Genomic DNA, 18,402 nt, shown 5'->3' on the forward strand with positions numbered 1-18,402 from the left:
CTGGACATGGGTGGCTGGAGGGGGGCAGGGGAGAGGAGGGTCGCTGGACATGAGTGGCTGCAGGGGAAGATGTGCTTCGGGTGGGGGAGGGGGGTGTTTGATGTGGCAGGTGGGGGGCTTGGGTGATGCACTGAGGGAAGGGGGGGGGGTCTTTGTTTCCATGCTTGTAGTTTTTTGATGTGCCGTTCCCTGCCACTTGCTCCGAAGTGGCAGGGAGCAGCCTGACAGTTGATTCCCAGGCAGGGGAAGGAGTACCCTAGTCCTCCCCTTGCCTTGGAATCAGCTGTGACATCATCCTTGTTACGGAGCCTTGCTTATTAACTCCAGGAGCCACGGACCCAGGCAGTCCCACATTAGAACATTGGTGGTGAGAATTATTATATAGGATTCTACTTGGTAGCTGTGATAGAATTTTGTAAGAATAGCAACAAAAAGCCCAATGAAACTGCATTTGCATTCACAGCTTCTATAGGCCTATAGACATAAGTAGCCCCCTCAAATGACTAGGACACCATACATTAAGGTTATCGTCAATAGCCACATAACTAAGTACAGACCTTGGAAACTACAGCAGAATATCAAATGGTGTAGGTGCTCAAAGAATAGGTTTATTGACAATTTTTCACAAATAAACATTCTAAAAAGGAACCAGATTTTAAAAAAAATTAACAAATTAGTTTTTTCACTACCAAATTATTCCTCAAGACAGAAAAGCAAAATGCACTATGGTGTCAAATAAAATCTTAGAATGTTTCCCTAATTTCAACATCTATATCGCATGTTTCCTTTAATTTATGACATGTTTATTATGGTTACTACTGCTGTAATTTTATTTTGTGTATTTTTTAGGATTTATTTACCGCCTTTTTTGAAGGAATTCACTCAAGGCAGTGCACAGTAAGAATATATCAAACATGAGCAATAGGCAGTTACAGCAGTAAAAATATTCAACACAAAGTATGGCATGGTATACTATTTGTAATGTCAACAGAATATGTAACAGAACATTATAATTGATAGTGAAGGGGTAAGGCAAAGTTGTAACATATTGATGGGTAAGAAAGTAGAAGAGTTAGAAAGGTGACTGATTTGAAGAAAGTTGCACATGAGGTCAGACAGATGGTTAAATATTATCTCAGCTAAAGTAAGTGGATAAACATGTCCCGCTGCAGTTATGTGCAGCCTGAGTCACTCCTTGTGTGTGTGAGCGAAACTAACAAGTTAGTTATTTCTTCCATTAAAGGCCTGGTTGAACAGCCAAGCTTTCTCTGCTTCCTGGAGATAGTCTTGTGTTAAGCGGAGCCTTTCAGGCAATGCATTCCAGAGTGTGAGGGCTACTCTAGAGAAGGCTCGCTTGCAGGTATCACATCGTGTCTTTTGGAGAGGGTGTTGGTTAGTGAAAGCCCTTGGGAGGACCTTAGTGTCTTTGGCGGTGTGTGGAGGATCATCTTATTCTTCAGATATTCAGGCCCATTTCCTTTCAGGGCCTTGAAGATCAGAGTTTTAAATTTCACCCTGTATTGTACTGGTAGCCAATGAAGTTTTTGCAAAAATGGTGTGATGTGGTCACGTCGCTTGCAACCTGAGTCTTACTGCTGCATTCTGAATCAACTGGAGCTGGTGCAGGCCCTTTGTAGTCAGACCATTATGTAGTGCATTGCAGTAATCCAGTCTTGATGTTACCATGGCGTGCACAACTGGGATAAGGTTTACCTTCTCGATGTAAGGAGAGAGGCAGCGTAGCTGTCGCAAATAGTAGAAGCAGCTCTTGAAAGTTGCTTGGATTTGGGGAATCAGAGTAAGTGTTGAATCTAACTGTATTCCAAGGTTCCTGACTTGTGATTTGAGGGGGTGTTCATACTTCCCAAAAGGGATTTTGATGTATGTATCCACTTGTGTTAAGGGCCCAGTTTTGCTTGGGTTCAGGCAAAGTTTGTTGCATTTAGCCCATTCTTGAATTGATGTTAGACAGGTAATCAGTTTATTCACAGCTGTAGGTACGTCAGGTTCAATGGGTATGAGTAGCTGCACATCATCCACATAGATGTAGAACTGAGTGTCCATTGACCAAATCAGCTCAGCTAGTAGCTTGAATAAAACAGACTTAGCAGCGTTTGGTTTTGTTGGATATGGAGAGTAGGGAAACAACGATTGGCACATCTCTTTGATCGACTACCATGCCTAGTTCAAATCAGATGTGCCAGAAGGTTAGTAATATGTTACCTTATACTTGTACAAACTGAGCTTCAGTATATTGCAAGAAGTTTAGCAATTAAGTTAGAACTTCTATATATGAAATATATATATATAAATACACACATACAAAGTGCAAGAAACTAAGCCCATTTTACAGGTCATGTGTGTAGTTCAAGCATCTACAATTATGAACTAAAAGGGGAATTTCAGAATTTTTGATAAAAATGCACTCAAGCATTTTAAAACATTTATATTTATTGCTTTTATATGAATACTGTATTGAAAGCCCAATCATTCAGTTTACACACGAATTATACACCATTTCATAAAGGCAGTGAACACGTGTTACAATCTACAAAATCTACTTTACAGAAATTTTTAAAATTCTAAATATCAAAAAAGGTACAGTTGAAGAAACAGGTATAAATTTGACAGCCAGCAGTTGCGATGGAGAAGCTGCACTTTGCATGACTGAGAGCTTTGAAAATGTTGTGAGCTTAGAGCTGGAATTGTGCTTTGCGCTGGTTTGAAAAATGTAACAATGCTGGCTGTCAAAGTAGCATGTCCAAAAATATTTAATTCACTTCAAAATGTTATACAAATTATGGTGATTTCAAGCACCCCTAGAACGTTCATTTAGCTCAGGTACATAACTAAGGTAATATATTAATTAACTCTTCAAAATACAGTGGTGTATTTCACACCAGTATTACTTGCATACTTTAGAATAGCTTTGGACAGAAATTTTAGTATTCACAAGGTTCATAAATGCACGTCAGGCAGAGTACGTGTTCCAATCTTCTGGGATGTACTCTGGAGGTCTGCACACATTAGTTCTATTAACTTAAAGCTGATGCTCCAAGAACAATGAACTGCCAACAAAAAGCCGTTTCTTAGACTACCCAAAATCTTTTGACTCAAGCACCTCAGAAATATACAAAAAAGTTAGTTTGGTAAGATCCCCTGGAATGTGTTTAACCTGGTATTTCAAAGTTACTCAGACCGCCAGCATTCCACACACACCAATTTTACTGCAGTTCTGCATTCCCTCCTTTCTAGTAAAATGGCGACCTCGGTTCCCAACAGAAAGAGAGAAAATATTTATGAAGGGATCTTTGAGAGTAGCAGAAAAATAGAATGTTTCCCTTTGAATGGAGTTTCTATATACATGTGTATATGTACATTTATAAATACACACACGCATATGGTTATCATTCACTGAAGACTTGATAGTTCACAGTTGGGTTAATAAAAATCAAGACCAGCATGAAACCCTAATGTTGAAACTATGACCAAAATAGGAAATAACTGCTATAGCCGTTAGAAGGACAAGACAGACATCTTGCATACATACAGCTAAGTGTGGTAATCTCCAAAAAAAAGTTGTCAAAATTATAACCTTCCAGTTTAAAAACTTTAATTCTAAATTAAAAAAACAAAACAAAAAAAAAGTCTATACACAAACCACTGATTTGACCAAACCAAAAATTCAGCGGTAAGCAGGACCCGAAGCAGCCAGTATTCACAGTTCTTAGCATGGACAGCTTTCAGGTTTTATTCTGTAGAGTTTATTTTACAACCTGCTTCTCGTGTAAAACTATAGGTCCACTTATTACATAAAATTTTTTATACAGTGTAAAACCAGAGCCATAAGGAAAATACCGCCTCAAAATGGCCTTAGTCTTGCTCCATAGGTTCTTCTGCAGCGTCTGTAGTTTCATCGCTGTTTTCCATTGGTGACTCCTGGGAGATTTCAGCAGTTTCCCTGGCAAAGGTTCCTCGTTCTTCAGTAGCTCTGCAGTCAGTGCCACTGCTAATGGCAGATGTGGTATTTCCACTACCTTGAGAAAGTAAATCCTTTTCCACATGAGACTGGTCCGATTCTTCCATGCTGCTGTTCTCTTCATTCACAGTTAAGGTTTTATTAGTATCTTTCCTGTGATCTTTTTCTGAAGGCATTTCTCTTGATAACATGAATGACACTGAAAACAAAGAAATGGCAATTAAAAGTCCATTTTACACAGAAAGCAAAAAACGTAATTCAGACATCCAGATCAGGATGTGCTCAATTCCAACAGCCCTGTCAAATGTGAAACCTTTTGTAAAACACACATTAAAAATCAGTAGTGCTTTGTGTATTTGCCAGCATATACAGTAGGAGCAATCTTACAATTTACATGAACACAAAAATAGCAACATCAATTCAGCATTTTCCACATGTAACTGTCAGAACTTACATGTAGAAATGGTAATTTTGCTACTTCCACATGTAGCTGCCAACACTTACACATGTAGCTGGTCCCATTTTACAAATGTCTAAGCGCTGCCAATTAATTAGCGAGGCTTCAATGATACCTTCAAAAGTTGGAGAACAAGGCCAGGGCCAGGCAGACGTCTACAGACTGTGCCCTGAAAACGGCAAGGACTAATCAAGATCACCTATGAATATGTAGGATCACATCAACCTTATGCTATGAGTTTATCTTGTTGGGCAGACTGGATGGACCGTACAGGTCTATCTGCAGTCATCTACTACTGTGTTACTATCTAAGGCCACAATTTTTTTTTTTTTTTTTAATTTGGAGGCAGAAACACAAATGGGGATTGAGGCAACTTACTCCCTCCTATAAAGCACTATGCAAAAACTAGCACTTTTTAAAAACCTGTGCATGCCTCAGAGCTGGTGCAAAACCTGACCAGGAATTAACTGATGTTTATTCCCCACATATGATAGGGAAGATGTCCAGGTTTTGGGCCCACCCATGCCCCCTTGAAGTCTCTGGACTCCAATATCTCCACATATAAGCAGCAGCTTTCTGAAATCATTTACAAGTGTAAATGCTGCTCTTTACACATGGAGATGTTTTAAAAGTGAGTTAAAACTGTGAAAGCGTTAACACAGCCACTCTGAAAGCTGAATATTCTGAAATGTTTTGCATACATGTAGTGAAATTATATTTAACTGTATATACTTTTCAAAAAGTTTTTAACTTGTCTGGGATTACAACACTTTTAAAATGTATAATCTACCTATGTTGTAAAGCACTGTAATCACAAGAAAGGTAAGAAAAAATAAAAATCCTTTATAAAGAGGTTTTAATTTTGAGTTCAGGGCACTAGGCTTGTACATTACCTAACACACAGCAGGTGAGGAAATGATGTTGGTACACAATGGTTTTTATGTTTCATAACGAAAACACTTTCCCTAACAGTAAATAAAACCCTGTGCTGTTTAACACAAAATACCTCAGTGTAATGACAATGGATGAAGCATCTTTTGTATGTGCAGTTTTTAATTATACTGCTTTTCATTTTTATTTCTGACCAAATGTGTGATTAGGCTACCATAATTCAAATTTGCTATCAAGATTATAGAACTCTTATTTTTCAATTAATGTAATTTTTAAATGAAAATTCTGATCATCTTTATCAGAAGAATAGAATGCTGACCAGCTTGTACAACTAATATACTGAACAGTTTCGCTGTATTTCAGTAATACCTTCAGTGGTGGCACTCGTGCAGTGCTGTCGACCACAGCCAGTTGCTCTCTCTTTGTCTGGGGTGTCTGCTACCATATCTGAAGAAACTTCACTTGATGAAGGCGGGCTTTCTGCTTCCCTGTCTTCCTCATCATCATCAAATTTAAGTCTTTTCACTTCATGTTCTTCTGCCTCTATTGGGTCATCTTCTGCGTGTTTGTTCTTTACAGTACTTCCATGAGGACCTTCTGCTTCATTTACTGGCGATTCGCTAATTAAATACAATAACCACGTTTAATAAAATCAACAAAATGTAACTATGGGATAACAAGAAAAATACCACAGATATCCAAGCAGTTCTTATGCATGCCAATGTCAATGTTCTCATCTTTTAGGAATTTGAGCTGAAGAACTAAGTTGGGCCAGTTTATGCATTAATCTATTTTCTCAACTGACAGATACTGCAGATGATAGAACGTTAGAAGAAAGTACAACATAATATGCTGTTACAAGCCCTATTTTTATAAATATCCATATGTAAATAATATGGTTGGGTGAGGTCTGTCGGCAAAAGATCGGGTAAATGAGCCTACAATAATGTATATGCATTTTCTGCTGAAAGACTTTTGTGACTCAGGCTACAGCTATCAGTCCTCAGATGCAGGTAGGCTGGCAGATTCACCATCACATGCACTGGCTCTATGGGTAGGTGGCTCTAAAGAGGAGCAGAGTTTCAAGGGTGATGTCAGAAACTTTGCAGGGCTGGGGAAGCAACATGTTTATTCGTGGACGGGCAGCAGGGGAAAGTGCTTGATCAGGCAGCAGAAGGAAGAACCATCCTCTGCTGAATTCCACCCAGTGTTAGCTAGTAAACATGGAAAAAAAAGTGGCACAAATTTGGCACCTCTGGTCGTAGTATGGCTATGCAATGAGAAATGTTTTACTTGGAAACATAAATTTATTTATTTATTTTAGTACAAATGTTAAAGCCAGCAAGACACACTGAAATAGTTTAAGCTTGTTAAGAACTTTGAAGAAGCAAAGAAGTGACCACCTGTGTGTTTTTTCCTCTGCTTGTTGCAAGCTTGATTCTTTGCTTTCTGTGCCATCAGGCAAACCATTTGTTGTCATTGGGTTTGAGAGTGTAAGCTTCGGTCGACTCAAAGGTCTTGGGGTTCCCGGACCATTTATGTTTGACCTAAAAAGTTAAAAAGTTATTTTTCCTCACTCAAACTCACCCAACCTGAAGACAGGATTGAAGTGGTCTCAAAAGCTCATTTACACTATCATCTTAGAAAGACCCTCACATTTGTTTTTAATTAAAAACATCAAAACCAGTGAAAAGGTCTAGCATGTTAAAAGTGAAATTTCATCTTACTTGTCATTGCCGTTCCTTGAATCCTATTAGACCAATCCAGACTTGTGTTATGTCCCCTTACCAGCAGATGGAGGAAGTAAATTTGAAATTTGAAGGAGAGGGAAAGGGAAGAGGATGGGATTTGATACATTGCCGTTCTGTGGTTACAACCAAAGCATTTACATACAGTATGGGGTAATGGAGGGTTAAGTGACTTGCCCAGAGTCACAAGGAACTGCAGTAGGAATTGAATCTTGTTGGTTCTCAGGCCACTGCACTGACCATTAGGCTACTCCTCCACTCCAGGAACCTTCTAGTACACCAATGCCAAAGCAGCTCAAAGAACAGGAAGAGAATTGAAGAGAAAACAAAACAAAATCAACTCCCCTCCAAAAGGGAGGGGTTAGTGAGAATTACCAGTGTGGGACAGACTAACCAATGGCAAACCATGGAAAACACCATATTCTAGGATGGGTCCTAGACTGGTCTAGCAGGATTCATAAGTACATAAGTATTGCCATACTGGGAAAGACCAAAGGTCCATCGAGCCCAGCATCCTGTTTCCAACAGTGGCCAATCCAGGTCACAAATACCTGGCAAGATCCCAAAAATGTACAAAACATTTTATACTGCTTATCCCAGAAATAGTGGATTTTCCCCAAGTCCACTTAATAACGGTCTATGGACTTTTCCTTTAGGAAGCCGTCCAAACCTTTTTTAAACTCCACCTAAGCTAACCACCTTTACCACATTCTCTGGCAACGAATTCCAGAGTTTAATTACACGTTGAGTGAAGAAAAAGTTTCTCCGATTCATTTTAAATTTACTACATTGTAGCTTCATCGCATGCCCCCTAGTCCTAGTATTTTTGGAAAGCGTGAACAGACGCTTCACATCTACCCGTTCAACTCCACACATTATTTTATAGACCTCTATCATATCTCCCCTCAGCCACCTTTTCTCCAAGCTGAAGAGCCCTAGCCGCTTTAGCCTTTCCTCATAGGGAAGTCGTCCCATCTCCTTTATCATTTTCGTTGCTCTTCTCTGCACCTTTTCTAATTCCACTATATCTTTTTTGAGATGCGGCGACCAGAATTGAACACAATATTTGAGGTGCGGTCACACTATGGAGCGATACAAAGGCATTATAACATCCTCATTTTTGTTTTCCATTCCTTTTCAAATAATACCTAACATTCTATTTGCTTTCTTAGCCGCAGCAGCACACTGAGTAGAAGGTTTCAACGTATCACCAACGACGACATCTAGATCCCTTTCTTGGTCCGTGACTCCTAACGTGAAACCTTGCATGATGTAGCTATAATTCATAAGTACATAAGTAATGCCACACTGGGAAAAGACCAAAGGTCCATCGAGCCCAGCATCCTGTCCACGACAGCGGCCAATCCAGGCCAAGGGCACCTGGCGAGCTTCCCAAACGTACAAACATTCTATACATGTTATTCCTGGAACTGTGGATTTTTCCCAAGTCCATTTAGTAGTGGGTTATGGACTTGTCCTTTAGGAAACCGTCTAGCCCCGTTTTAAACTCTGCTAAGCTAACCGCCTTCACCTCGTTCTCCGGCAACGAATTCCAGAGTTTAATTATGCGTTGGGTGAAGAAACATTTTCTCCGGTTTGTTTTAAAATTTACTACTCTGTAGGATTGGAGTCTGAAGGTTTCTTATATTCATCTAGGACTGGAGTCTGAAGGAATGTAATCTCCTGGGTTATTATTTCCAGTTCTTATTGTAATTTTTTTTGTTATGTTTGTACCCCGCGCTTTCCCACTCATGGCAGGCTCAATGCGGCTTACATGGGGCAATGGAGAGTTAAGTGACTTGCCCAGAGTCACAAGGAGCTGCCTGTGCCTGAAGTGGGAATCGAACTCAGTTCCTCAGTTCCCCAGGACCAAAGTCCACCACCCTAACCACTAGGCCACTCCTCCACATTGAACTAAAATTTGGTAATTGCCTAATAGAAGATCTGTATAGCATAAGATAGCATTCTCGGTAACACTGCTTCCAGGATTAGTGAGTGTTCACTGGATTGCAGAGCAGGCATGACAAAAGCAAATTAGTAGGATTCAGTCCTGTTGCTGTCCGCCTGCAGCATGCTTTGATGCTGACTGGTCACACGTTTTCTTCTGGCTGTTTTTGTTTCCATTGGGTGTGTGATTAGACCTAATTCCAAAATGATCCGGAAGCAGTGTGCACAGTAACCTGCTGCTACAGTCCACCTCTGAGTTTCCTGGTCTCTCCTATTCTTTTCCCAGTGGGGCAGACAGGATGGATGGGGGGAGGTGTGTGGGTTCAGAGCCATGCCTTGGTTTAAAACGTGTTCTCTTGGCGCGATTCGGGTTCCTCTTTCCAACGTGCATCACTTTTGCACTTGCCCACATTAAACGTCATCTGCCATTTAGACGCCCAGTCTCGTAAGGTCCACTTGTAATTTTCCACAATCCTCCCGCTAATGACTGAATAACTTTGTGTCATCAGCAAATTTAATTACCTCACTAGTTACTCCCATCTCTAGGTCATTTATAAATATGTTAAAAAGCAGCAGTCCCAGCACAGAGCCCTGGGGAACCCCACTAACTACCCTTGTCCATTGAGAATACCAACCATTTAACTCTACTCTCTGTTTTCTGTCTTTTAACCAGTTTTTAATCTACAATAGAACACTACCTCCTATCCCATGACTCTCCAATTTCCTCTGGAGTCTTTCATGAGGTACTTTGTCAAACGCATTCTGAAAATCCAGATACACAATATCAACCGGCTCCCCTTTATCCACATGTTTTTTCACCCCTTCAAAGAAATGTAGTAGATTGGTGAGGCAAGATTTCCCTTAACTAAATCCATGTTGACTGTCTCATTAATCCATGCTTTTGAATATGCTCTGTAATTTTGTTCTTAATAATAGTCTCTACCATTTTGCCCGGCACCGACGTCAGACTCACCGGTCTATAATTTCCCGGATCTACTCTGGAACCTTTTTTAAAAATCGGCGTTACATTGGTCACCCTCCAATCTTCTGGTACCACGCTCGATTTTAAGGATAAATTACATATTTCTAACAATAGCTCCGCAAGCTCATTTTTCAGTTCTATCAGTACTCTGGGATGAATACCATCCGGTCCAGGAGATTTGCTACTCTTCAGTTTGTAGAACTGCCCCATTACATCCTCCAGGTTTACAGAGAATTCATTAAGTTTCTCCGACTCGTAAGCTTTGAATACCATTTCCGGCACCGGTATCCCACCCAAATTTTCCTTGGTGAAGACCAAAGCAAAGAATTCATTTAATCTCTCTGCTATGGCTTTGTCTTCCCTGATCGCCCCTTTTACTCCTTGGTCATCTAGCGGTCCAACAGAATCTTTTGCCGGCTTCCTGCTTTTAATATACCTAAAAAAATTTTTACTATGTGTTTTTGCCTCCAACGCAATCTTTTTTCTTTCCTTATCAGCACTTTGCATTTGACTTGACATTCCTTATGCCGTTTCTTATTATTTTCAGTAGGTTCCTTTTTCCATTTTCTGAAGGGTTTTCTTTTAGCTCTTCCTTCACCTCACTATTTAACCACGCCGGCTGTCGTTTGGTCTTCCGTCCTCCTTTTTTAATACGGAATATATTTGGCCTGGGCTTCCAGGATGGTGTTTTTGAATAGCATCCTCGCCTAATGTAAATTAAAAGAAAACATGATAGCCATACTGGCTCAGACCAATGGTCCATGCAGCCCAGCATCCTGCTTCCAACAGCAGCCAATCTAGGTCACAAGTACCCGGCAGAAACCCAATTAGTAGCAACATTCCTCTGCCTAAGGAAGTTAACAGATAAGATCAAATTTTACCTCAACTTTCTGCTACACCAGTGCAGAACTATGGGATGTACCAAAGCTCTTATCCCACAGGGCAAGGCAGTCCCCTTCAAGACTGCCTTTCCATAGGCACATCCTCATCTGGCACAGATATCAAGTTTGTAATGCTTGGAAAATGAACATAAAGACCACATCACTGCCTTACAAATATCCTCAGGAGCTACCATTCTCTCTTCTGGTAGATCTGAGGAGCTGATCTGCCCTGAATAATATCAACTGACTTAATCCAACCCGCAACGGACAACTTAAAAGCGTGAGACCCTTTGTGAAGACCCTGGAAGAGGACACAAATAAAAAATGATTTGGCAAACTAAATGCCAAGGACTCCTGGAACGACGGCAGGATCCCACCAAAAAGGAGGGAACTACCTGCAAGGAAATCAAATCAGAAGAGAAAATTAAGTAAGGATTTCTGCAAGAAAGGGTCTACAGCTCAGAAATTCTCCTAGCCAAGGAGATGGCAACCAGAAAAAAAACTTGATATTAAGATCTTTCACCAAAGACTGCAGAGGCTCAAAGAAAGGCCCAGAAAGGACCTCCAGGACTAACTGGAGATCCCACGAGGTACCACCACTCAGAGAGGCAGTTAGATCAAATTGAAGGCCCACAGAAAAACAGACTACAATCAGGTGGTCCACAATAGAACCACCCACCTTGCCTCTAGAACAGGCAAGCACTGCCACCAGAACCTTGAGGGGTTGGCACTGAATTCTCTAAAGATTCTTTGCAAAAATGCCAAAATGGCTGGCTTGCCAAGGGGAGGATCTGCTAGTACACCACCAGGATTCAAACACCCTATAGACCCAGATATAAGACAAGTAGAAATTAGGCCTTACCTGCTAATTTGCTTTCCTTTAATCCCTCCGGACCGGCCCAGGATTGGACTGATGGGTTGTGCTCGCCTTCCAGCAGGTTGGAGACTGAGAAAAAACTCTGACTCTAGCGAGCCAATAGGAGCCCTGGTCACGTGGCCCTAGCCTCAGTATTTGAATAACAAAGCAGAAAGAAGAAGAACAATACATTCTGTGCCTCAAGGAATTCCAGCAACCAGGGAGCACTATTGCGAACGTGCTCTAATAAAGGCTCACCGACAACTCTCACCAGAGCAGCGGTATGGCCTTATCTTAATGGCTCACCGAGAACCCTTACCAGAGTATCGGTATGGCCTAACTGTAATGGCTCACCGACTACCCTCACCAGAGCATTGGTATGGCCTCACTGTAATGGCTCACCACATACCCTCACCAGAGCAGCGGTATGGCCTTAACAGAATATCAATGATTTTTTTTTTTAACTAACTAGCAAAAAACAGCTCTGCAAACACATAAATAGAACATGCAAACCTAGACAGAAAGCTAGAACAGGGAGGGACCTGGGCCAGTCCGGAGGGATTAAAGGAAAGCAAATTAGCAGGTAAGGCCTAATTTCTACTTCCTTAGCATCCCTCCGGACCGGCCCAGGATTGGACTGATGGGACGTAACAAAGCAGTAGTCCTATGGGAGGGACCCTAGCAAACCCGCCGTGAGCACTCGGGATGCAAAGACCGCTTCCTGTTTAGACTGAACATCGAGTCTGTAATGTTTAGAAAATGAATGAAGAGAGGACCAAGTTGCAGCCTTACAAATCTCCACAGGCGGTACCAAGGAACACTCGGCCCAGGACGCTGCTTGACCTCTAGTCGAATGAGCTTTAACAGTTTCTGGGACTGCTTTACCTGCCAGAAGGTAGGCCGACGCTATCATCTCTTTAATCCACCTTGACAATGTGGGTTTAGAAGCAGACAACCCCTTACGGTGACCGGCTATGAGTAGAAAAAGACGGTCCGTGCGCCGAAAGCCCTCAGTAACTGAGAGATATCGCTTAAGCACTCTCTTAACATCCAGAGTATGCATACTCTGGATGCAACCGTCTCTGCTTCTGCGTCCCTGAGGCCAATCCCAGAACTGGAAGAAAAACGGACTGGGACAGATGAAACCGAGACAATACCTTAGGCAAAAAGGAAGGAACGGGACGAAGCACTACTCGCTCCTTAGAAAATTCCAGAAAAGGAGCCCTACAGGAAAAAGCTTGCAACTCCGAGACCTTCCTAGCTGAGAAAATAGCCACCAAAAACACTGTCTTAAGAGTCAAATCTTTCAAAGAGCATGATTGCAACGGCTCAAAAGGTGGCTTCGTCAGAGATGAAAGAACGAGATTAAGATCCCAAGATGGAAATACTGATCTTATCGGAGGACGAAGACTGACTCCCTTCAAAAAACGGACCACATCAGGAAGACTGGCGAAAGATTTTTCCCGAATCCGACCTCTAAAACAAGAAAGAGCTGCCGCTTGCACCTTAAGAGAGGAAAGAGATAGCCCTTTATCAAAACCTCGTTGAAGAAAATCTAACATCTGAGGAATGGACGCCCGAAACGGAAGAATGCTAGACTCTGCACACCATGCCTCAAAAATCCTCCAAGTGCGAATGTCGTTTAGAGAAGTGGAACGCCGACGAGACCGAAGCATGGTGGAAATCACTGGTGCTGAAAAACCTCGTTTAGTTAAACGGGCTCGTTCAAGAGCCAAGCCGTAAGACAAAATCGAGCCGGATCTGGATGTAGAATGGGCCCTTGTACCAGCAGAGCCCTGTGAACTGGGAGCCGAAGAGGAGCCGCCACCGACAGACGTTGCAGATCCACGTACCACGGATGCTGAGGCCAGTCTGGTGCCACCCAAATTACCGGTCCTCCGTGTTCCTCGATCTTCTGAAGGAGGCGCCCTATGAGCGGCCAAGGAGGAAATGCGTAAAGAAGGTCGGAGGGCCACTGCTGCAAGAGAGCGTCTACCCCTGCTGCCCTTGCATCTCTTCGGCGACTGAAGAATCGAGGTACCTTCGAGTTGAGACTGGTGGCGAACAGATCTAGAACTGGAGTGCCCCAGCGATCCACTATCAACTGAAATGCCTGAGCACTGAGAGCCCATTCTCCCGGATCGAGAGTGTGGCGACTGAGAAAGTCGGCTTGAACGTTCTCCACTCCTGCTACATGTGAAGCTGAAATGGCCAAGAGATGAACCTCTGCCCAGGCGAGGAGAGTCTCCGCCTCCCGACACAGGAGACGGCATCTCGTTCCCCCCTGACGGTTGACATAGGCGACTGCCTTAGGCATTGTCCGAAAGAACTCGCACCGCTTTGCCTATCAGGAGAGGAGTAAAGTGCTGCAGAGCTAAACGGATCGCTCTTGTCTCCAGAAAGTTGATTGACTGAACTGCTTCCAGACAAGACCAGAGTCCCTGGGTCCATTTGCCTAGGCAATGCGCCCCCCCAGCCTCGGAGACTGGCATCTGTCGTTAACGGTATCCACCGAGGTGATTCCAAAGGCATTCCTACTGTGAGATTCTTCATCCGCAGCCACCAAAACAGAGAGCTGCATTCTCGGTGGCGAAGAGGCAAACGCCTCAGTAGAGAGTCCCTCTGAGATGACCATCGGGATAGAAGGGACCACTGAAGAGGACGCATATGAAGCCTGGCCCAGGGCACTACCTCTATAGTGGCTGCCATGGACCCAAGAACCTGAAGATAATCCCGAGCACAGGGACGCTGTTGCTGAAGAAAGTCCCGTATCTGATTCCGGAGCTTTACAATCCTGGCCTGTGGTAGAAAGACTCGACCGATGTCTGTATCGAATTTGATCCCCAAATACTCCAGAGACTGAGATGGAACTATCCGACTCTTGGCGACATTCACCACCCAACCTAGAGACTGCAAGAACTGCATCACTCGATCCGTGACACGACCACTCTCTTGATAAGACTTCGCTCTGATTAACCAATCGTCTAGGTATGGATGAACAAGGATCCCTTCTTTTCTGAAGGCCGCGGCCACCACGACCATAACTTTGGTAAAGGTGCGTGGAGCAGTTGCAAGACCGAAGGGTAGGGCGCGAAACTGGAAATGTTGCCCTAGAATTGCGAAGCGCAAGAACTTGTGGTGTGCCGGACGAATAGGAATATGCAAATAGGCCTCCGTGAGATCCAAGGCTGTCAAATATTCTCCCTGGCGGACAGCCACTATGATCGATCGCAGGGTCTCCATGCGAAAGCTTGTGACTCAGAGCGCGATTGACCGCTTTGAGATCCAGAATAGGGCGAAGAGAGTCTTCGTTCTTGGGTACCACAAAATAAATGGAATACCGGCCTTGTCTGTACTCGGAAGGAGGGACTGGACAGATAGCCTGAAGATCTAAAAGCCTCTTTAGAGTTTCCCGAACCGCCTTCACTTTGAGAGGAGAGCGACAGGGATACTCCAGAAAGGCGTCTGAAATAGGCGTTGCAAACTCTAAGGCATAACCGTCTCGAACAACCTCCAAGACCCACTGATCTGAAGTGATATGGGCCCATCTCTGATAAAACTGAGAAAGCCGAGCTCCTACAGGGACCAGAGGAGAGGCCCTCGCACCTTCATTGGGTAGGACGGGTCTGGGATCTAAAACCTGGATTGGAGAAACCCCTTCCTCTGCGAGAACCCCGAAAGGACTGAATCCTATTGTAAAAACGAGACCTGTGAGGTTGAAAACCCCGACCAGCCTGAAACCTACGGAAAACTCTCCCTGAACCTCTAGCAAACAAAGAACCTCGGCCAGACATACGAGGCCTATCTTGCGGTAGGCGAGGAACCTTAGCATCTCCTAAAGAATTAACCAACTTATCCAATTCTTCTCCAAACAAGAAAGAACCTGTAAAGGGAAACTTGCTCAACTTTGACTTGGAGGCCGCGTCCGCCGACCAACCCTTCAACCATAAGGATCGACGAGCAGCGACCCCCAAAGCCAACGACTTAGAAGATGCTCGGAGCAAATCATACAGGGCATCAGCCAGAAAAGCCGCCCCCGACTCAATCCTGGCCACCTCCAAATCAATAGCTTGCAGATCATCCGGAGTCCTGTCCAGGACTCTCTGCCCATCTAAAACAGGCTCTAGCGACTAAGGAACCACAAATGGCAGCCTGCACTGCCAAGGAAGAAACATCAAAACTATTCCTGAGCAGAGAATCCAGCCTTCTATCCTGAACATCCCGCAAAGCCGTTCCCCCATCCACGGGAACCGTATTGCGCTTAGTAACCGCTGACACCACTGCATCCACGACTGGCACCTTAAGCAGAATCATATCCGCTTCCGGAATCTGATAGAGACGAGCCATAGATCTAGTCGGACGAAAAGCCACATCGGGAACCTCCCATTGCGCTTTAATAACATCCCAAATGTCCTGATGCATGGGAAAAGTTTTGGCTGCGGATCTAGACCCCTTAATCAAGGAATCTACCTTTCGGGTTTGAGAAACCGGCGGAAGATCTTCAAAGTTCAACGTAGATGAGACCATAGCTATAAGCTCCTGCAAATCATCTTTGTGAAAAATTCTAGCCACTGAAGGATCATCCCCCTGGACAAAAGATGCAGCCTCAGGATCTGCAGAGGAGAGATCAGGATCATTCCAAACATTTTCTTCTAGATCTTCCTCTTCCTCCAAATACGGCATTTCCTGATCGTCCCAAAAATCATCATGCAGAACACCTTCTCTAAATCTTTTAGGAGGTGGAGGAGCAGGTCTGCTAGAAACTCCTGCCCCAGCTCCTGCATCACCTTTGTGCATCAAAAAAGCCTGGTACATCTGGAGCACAAACTCAGGAGGAAAACCCGCTGCCTGAGTAGGCCCAGCCTGCACCAGAGCTCCCGCAGAAAAGGAAATCCAAATTTGGAGCATTTACAGCTGAAGTCTGCATCTGTGAAGACGGGGAAGAATTCAAAATGGCCGTCGTTCGCGCCAAAATTGCTGTACCAGTGTCCGGGGGCGCGCCTGCCCCCTCCGCAACTGGCTCCGAGCGCGACGGTGAGGAGGCCGAAATCACCGACTGACCTCCCGAAGAGGAAGAAAGAACCGGACCCGACGTTCCCCCTAGCGCCCTGCAATACTTGCAAGCGCCAGAAGAGGAAACCCCCCGACGCTGACAGACGGCGCATCGCTTGAGTTTTTCGGTCATGCGTGTGCATGCGCACACGCGGTTCGCGCCAAAAAATTTTTAAAATTTTTTTTATAAAGGAGGGCCCCGCTCCGTCAAATAGCGTCTAAACTAGAAATTCACCCCCGAAAACGAACAGGCCAGCAAGAACAAGGTAACGCTGCTGAATCTTTCAGTGTCTTTTTTTTTTTTTTTAAACAGCCAGCACACATACAACTGTAACAACCAGAGCTGCCTGCTCGTTAGAGAAATGGGGAAAGAAAACTCCTTATTAATTTAGTTAATTGTAACCTGGCTGCCTCTCCCAAAGGTATTAACCCTTTGCTATTCAAAAGGGCAACCCTTCCCTTAGAAATTGAATTATTAGAAGGGAGGTGGGGAGGAAAAGGGGGAGGGACTCGGGACACCCGAGTATACCCCTGAGGCTGAAAGCTAATAAAGCTGAAAGTTCTAACAAGCCTCCAAAAAATTCCTGTGGCACAGAGAAAAAGCAGACAAAAGCCAAAATAGAAGAGAAAAGGCTAAAAAGCAACCAAGAGAGACTAGTGGGCTCACTTCCTACCTACTGGGAGACTGAGAAAATACTGAGGCTAGGGTCACGTGACCAGGGCTCCTATTGGCTTGCTAGAGTCAGAGTTTTTTCTCAGTCTCCAACCTGCTGGAAGGCGAGCACAACCCATCAGTCCAATCCTGGGCCGGTCCGGAGGGATGCTAAGGAAGTAGAGGATTTCCATGCTTTCAATAGAGCGGTAATAATGGAAAGAGAAAACCCCTTCCTTTAAAAGGACCATGCTGTAAGTCTGAAGGAATCCGGATCTTCCATGAGAATCAGGCCCTGAAGCAGCTGCTTGGCCTTTTCGGCAGGGAAAGCAGCAGACCTACGAAGAGGTAAATATCCACACTCCAAGACCAGTGAGATTAATCTTGTGCAATCTGAATGCCTAGGGAAACAGATGCCTTTATTTATTACTTGTAGATCTTGCAACCACCCAGCTTCATCAGTGGACAAGGGGGAAAGAAATAAAGCAACCAGAGCTCAGGCCATGGTTGCACCAGAGAATCCAGGCCACACAACCTGGATTTCTTTTATTTTATCTATTAGGATTTATTTACCGCCTTTTTGAAGGAATTCACTCAAGGCGGTGTACAAGTAAGAATAGATCAAACATAAGCAGGAGCCAATTAGAGCAGTAAAAATAAATATTCAAACGATACAAACTATGGCATGGTATACTACTTGCAATGACAACACAATATGTACTAGAACATTATAATTGGTAGTGAAGGGTAAGGCAAAGTTGTAACGTATAGATGAGTAAGAAAGTAGGAAGAATCAGAAAGTAAGGTGATTGATTTGAAGAAAGTTGCACATGAGGTCACAGAGATGGTTAAATATTATCTCAGCTAGGGTAGGAGTGGACAAACATGTGCAGTATGTGCAGACCAAGTCAATCCTTGTGTGTGTGAGACTAACAAGTTAGTCACTTCTTCTGTTAA

The 18,402-nt window shown here is 43.6% G+C and overlaps 1 protein-coding gene across 2 annotated transcripts in view; it reads right to left on the bottom strand.

Annotated features, from left to right (window-relative positions):
• Window positions 1-2,433: 2,433 nt before the first annotated feature.
• Window positions 2,434-18,402, bottom strand: part of LOC115472033 (serine/threonine-protein phosphatase 4 regulatory subunit 2-like) — a 53,528-nt gene continuing 37,559 nt past the window's right edge. Inside the window, exons 7-9 of one of the 2 annotated variants that reach the window (XM_030206068.1) lie at window positions 6,731-6,874; window positions 5,697-5,947; window positions 2,434-4,178 (exon numbers count right to left, since the gene is read on the bottom strand). In XM_030206068.1, coding sequence (XP_030061928.1) covers window positions 3,874-4,178; window positions 5,697-5,947; window positions 6,731-6,874 — 700 coding nt within the window. In that variant the 3' untranslated portion in view covers window positions 2,434-3,873. The remainder of the gene's footprint in view (window positions 4,179-5,696; window positions 5,948-6,730; window positions 6,875-18,402) is intronic. The other variant, XM_030206070.1, reaches the window with a different exon arrangement.

The sequence above is a fragment of the Microcaecilia unicolor genome, chromosome 6 (assembly GCF_901765095.1).
Source record: "Microcaecilia unicolor chromosome 6, aMicUni1.1, whole genome shotgun sequence".
Taxonomy (NCBI): domain Eukaryota; kingdom Metazoa; phylum Chordata; class Amphibia; order Gymnophiona; family Siphonopidae; genus Microcaecilia; species Microcaecilia unicolor.